Raw genomic sequence first — 4,070 nt, 5'->3', positions numbered from 1 at the left:
CAAATTCCCAAAGGTTGACGGGAGTTCCATAAGACTTGTGCAATTATCCATTTTTAAGTACTTAAGGGCTTGCAGATTCCCAAAAGTTGATGGGAGTTGTGTGAGGCTTGTGCAATTACTCATGTATAAGTGCTGAAGAGCTTGGAGATTCCCAAAGGTTGATGGTAGTTGCATGAGGCTTGTGCAATTACTCATATATAAGCGTTGAAGGGCTTGGAGATTTCCAAAGTTTGTAGGCAATTGTGAGATACCAATGCAATTATCCATATGCAAGTCCTGAAGGGCTTGTAGATTTGTGAAGGTTGCGGGTAGTTGCAAGAGACCTAGGCAATAATCCATTTCCAAGTGAGCAAGGGCTTGCAAATTCCCAAAGGTCAAGGGCAGCTCGGAGAGGCTTGTGCAATTATCCATATGCAAGTGCTCAAGGGCTTGTAGATTCCCAAACGTTGACGGCAGCTGTGAGAGGCTTGTCCAATTATCCAGACGGAAACGTTGGAGGGCTTTCAAATTCCCAAAGGTTGATGGAAGTGGCAAGAGACTTGTGCAATTAGCCATAGACAAGCGCCGAAGGGCTTGTAGATTACCAAAGGTCGACGGAAGTTGCGAGAGGCTTGTGCAATTATCCATAGACAAGTATGCAAGGGCTTGTAGGTTCGCAAAGTTCGATGGGAGTTCCGAGAGGCTTGCGCAATTATCCATACACAATATCTCAAGGGCTTGTAGATTCGTGAAGGCTGACGGTAGATGCGAGAGGCTTGTGCAATTATCCATAATCAGGCTCTAAGGGCTTGCAAATTCCCAAAGGTTGATGGCAACACGGAGAGACGCGTGCAGGTACCCATTTGCAAGTCCCAAAGGGCTTGAAGATTCCCAAAGGTTGACGGCAGCTGGGAGAGGCTAGTGCAATTGTCCATACGCAAGCACATAAGGGCTTGCAGATTCCCAAAGGTTAACGGGAGCTCCGAGAGGCGTTTGCAATTACCCATATGCAAGCTTTTCAGGGCTTGCAAATCCCCAAACGTAGAGGGCAATTGAGAGAGGCGCGTGCAATTATCCATTCGCAAGTAAACGAGGGCTTGCAGGTTCCCAAAGCTTGAGGGCAGTCGCGAGAGGCTACTGCAATCGGTGAGATGCAAATGCTCTAGTGCTCGAAGATTTCCAAAAGATGGTGGTAAGCCGCCCAACGCAGGACACGTCAAGTGCTTCAACAGAGTGGCACAACCCAAGCTCCTTGGAAGCGGCTTCACTAGCATAAAGTCACGTTGGAGCCAGCCCAAATCTGTGAAAAATTCCCACGCTTCCGAGAACCACGTCAAAACACCCCGCTTTCGCTTCCGGCCTGATTGTTGGATGGCTACTGGAACGCTACGACTTGTTAGACCAGTTGTTGCACTTGTGCTGCAAAACTTGGATTTGCTGTTGCGAATTTGCAGCACCGTAAGAAATTGCAGTTTAGGTAGAGGATTGGAGGGGAAGCCTGACCATTTCAGCCACCTAATTTGCAGCTCGGTTAGTCCGTTAGGATTCCCCTCTAAGAGCGTTCCCTTCAAGAAGAGCAGTTGTAAGGACTCCATACGAGAAAGGAGATCTGCATCCAGCTTAGGCAAGGAAGTGGAAATCCCACGTACTTTCGCAAGGCTCTGCAACCATTACCAACCGGCCAAAAAAACCACATTTCATCACAATATACCCTCATCACACATTAACGTAGTGCTAGCAACAGGTAAGTCGCAATCTGTAGAAAGCACGTTACTCGTAAGCAGCAGTCTAGAGGTGCTGAAAGAATGGCAAGAGAAGAACTCCATTATACTACTTACATACCTTTCCACTTGTAGCTAAGTTTTTCAAGTCGTCATCAGCCCAAATCCGACTCCATTCGCCTCTCTCTTTGAATTCCCTCCTCACAATTGCCCTGCCCAAATCTCTCAGCTGATTATGCATTGTCATTGTCCCGCAACCTTCGTCAACCTCTACTAGACAACGTCGCATCAACTTCTCCATACCACTTGAAGGGTAAATTTTCAAACTTTCCCAGAAATATTGCGCACAACTCAGTTCTTCTCCAATCATCAAGCAAGCCACATCCAGAAACATCTCTTTCTCATTTTCTTCCAGGGCATCATAACTAATCTTGAGTCTGCCTGCTATCTTTCCTTCTGTGTATTCGTTATCCCTTAGCTTCTGGATTGTCTCTTGCCAGATTTTTAACTGCGTTTGCTTGCCACCCTTCTCCGCAGGACAAGTAACATGACCTAAGTGAGTTCCGAGCACGACCAGGGAAAGAGGGAGCCCATCGCACTCTTCAACAATTGCTGCCACGAGACCATGCTCCTCAAAATCGGTTAGTGGATCAGAGTTTTCGAAAGCATGTAGACAAAAGAGCCGGTGGGACTCATGGGGATCCATCCGTTCAACATGATACGAATCGCCCTTGAACGCATCACAGACGTATTTCTCATGAGGACACACTGCTCGATCCCTTGCTGTGACCAAGATGCGGCTACCTAAACAAAGGGCTTTTGGATCTATAGTTTGTGTGATGTCTGTGAACTCCTTTACGTCATCCAAAACAATCAAAACCTTCTTCTCCTTCAAGCGAACTCGCAAGAGCGCTCTTCCTCTTTCAATGTCGTCCCTCGGGTCTTGATCGTTGTCCAGCAACAAATCGTGCCGCAAAGAACCCTGTATGTGGCTCAATTCCTTGTCCCCGCAATCTTTCACAAAGCTTACTCCATCAAACTCCTTGGCAAGGGTCTGGTGAACAGCTCGAGCAATGACGGTCTTGCCAACGCCGCTCATACCATACATTAGAACAAACTTTACAGTTCTCTTTTCGTCCAGACACAACAGCCGGACCACTCGTTGGACCCTTCTTTCCAGACCAACTGGGTGGGGCACGACATCGTTCCACGTCCAGGACCTGGCGTCTATCTCTTGTACTATCGTTGCTACGAGCTCTTCCAGCAAGTTGCCCTCGAAACTGCACATGAGCACGATATCATTATCGAATTCTGACACCCAGCAAGTCGATGAGTTCGATTGTATCTGGCGTTGCGTTTGATGGATCGAAACGAAAACTTGAAATGACCACCATATAATTATAGGATGAGAGTCGACGAATTAATTGTTACCCATTGTAGGTCTCGAGCCGGAAGCCTTCTAGCCAAGAGACGTAGCTCAAGGCTTGTTTCCACCGATCGATGCTATCTTGGCTGTGCTTGCCTTTGCAATCAATATCTACGTGAGCCTTGAACGCCATTGCAAGAGGTCCATTTTCGTTCTGCAGGTCTTTTGCTGAGACACTGCGCAGATCTTTGGGTTTCACGCCAAAAAACACCGGGATAATCACCTGGTCGTTGGAGGACGTGCATCTTCCCACGGCTTCCACAAGCTCGTCCAGACACCAATGAGAAGCACTATAATCTTCAGTCAATATGGCCACAAAAACAGTTGCTGCACGAGCGGCTTCCAGCATTTGAGGACGAACGTTAACTCCCTTGGGAAGCTCCACGGCGTCAAAAAATGCGGTGATCCCACGTTGCTTGAGACTCATGTAGAGATGATTGGCAAATCCACGCTTGATCCGCAGGCCACGATGGTTAATGAACACCGCATGCGTGCCAATAGGCTGGGCTGATTTAGGCTTGCAGGTAGAAGAACTTGCCATTGCCATTTTGTGGCACTATGGAAGGTAAGGGAGAAAGGGCAAGAGAAATTGTGTTTCACTCCCACAAACACCCAGCAAAAGAGAGGATGTTTATTTGGATGTTCTCCTCGGAGAGCATAAGACTCCCTTCATCGATGATTTTGAAGGGTAAGGGAAAAATTACCAACGAGGTTAGGTGCATGAGACTATGTCAAAAGTGCATGAAATAATGTCGTAAGGACAACTTAGGGACAACTTAGAGAGTACTCATTACATCAATGAGGGATCCATGTGTTTTCAATGGTAGGGTCACATCCGTTTGGTGGATGAAATAATGTCAAAGGACACGGGAAATAGCACAAGAGGTTGGTGCATAAAATAATGAATAATAAAGAAAAGTTACATATCAAAAAAGAGAAGTCTC

General features: G+C 46.9%; 1 protein-coding gene across 1 annotated transcript; it reads right to left on the bottom strand.

Moving 5' to 3' along the window:
- Positions 1–773: 773 nt before the first annotated feature.
- On the bottom strand, positions 774–3,780 carry LOC147888912 (disease resistance protein L6-like). Its single transcript, XM_087392386.1, has 3 exons — positions 3,132–3,780; positions 1,822–2,980; positions 774–1,640 (listed from the first exon to the last, which is right to left on the bottom strand). Exons 1-3 carry the CDS (start codon positions 3,671–3,673, stop codon positions 774–776), a joined length of 2,568 nt encoding a protein of 855 aa, XP_087248512.1. The 5' UTR covers positions 3,674–3,780.
- Between the last annotated feature and the right edge of the window lie 290 nt (positions 3,781–4,070).

Source organism: Dipteris shenzhenensis, chromosome 21, assembly GCF_047967505.1.
Source record: "Dipteris shenzhenensis isolate YYH24624 ecotype China chromosome 21, Dip_SZ_1.0, whole genome shotgun sequence".
Lineage (NCBI taxonomy): Eukaryota > Viridiplantae > Streptophyta > Polypodiopsida > Gleicheniales > Dipteridaceae > Dipteris > Dipteris shenzhenensis.
This window is presented reverse-complemented; position numbering and strand designations above follow the sequence as displayed.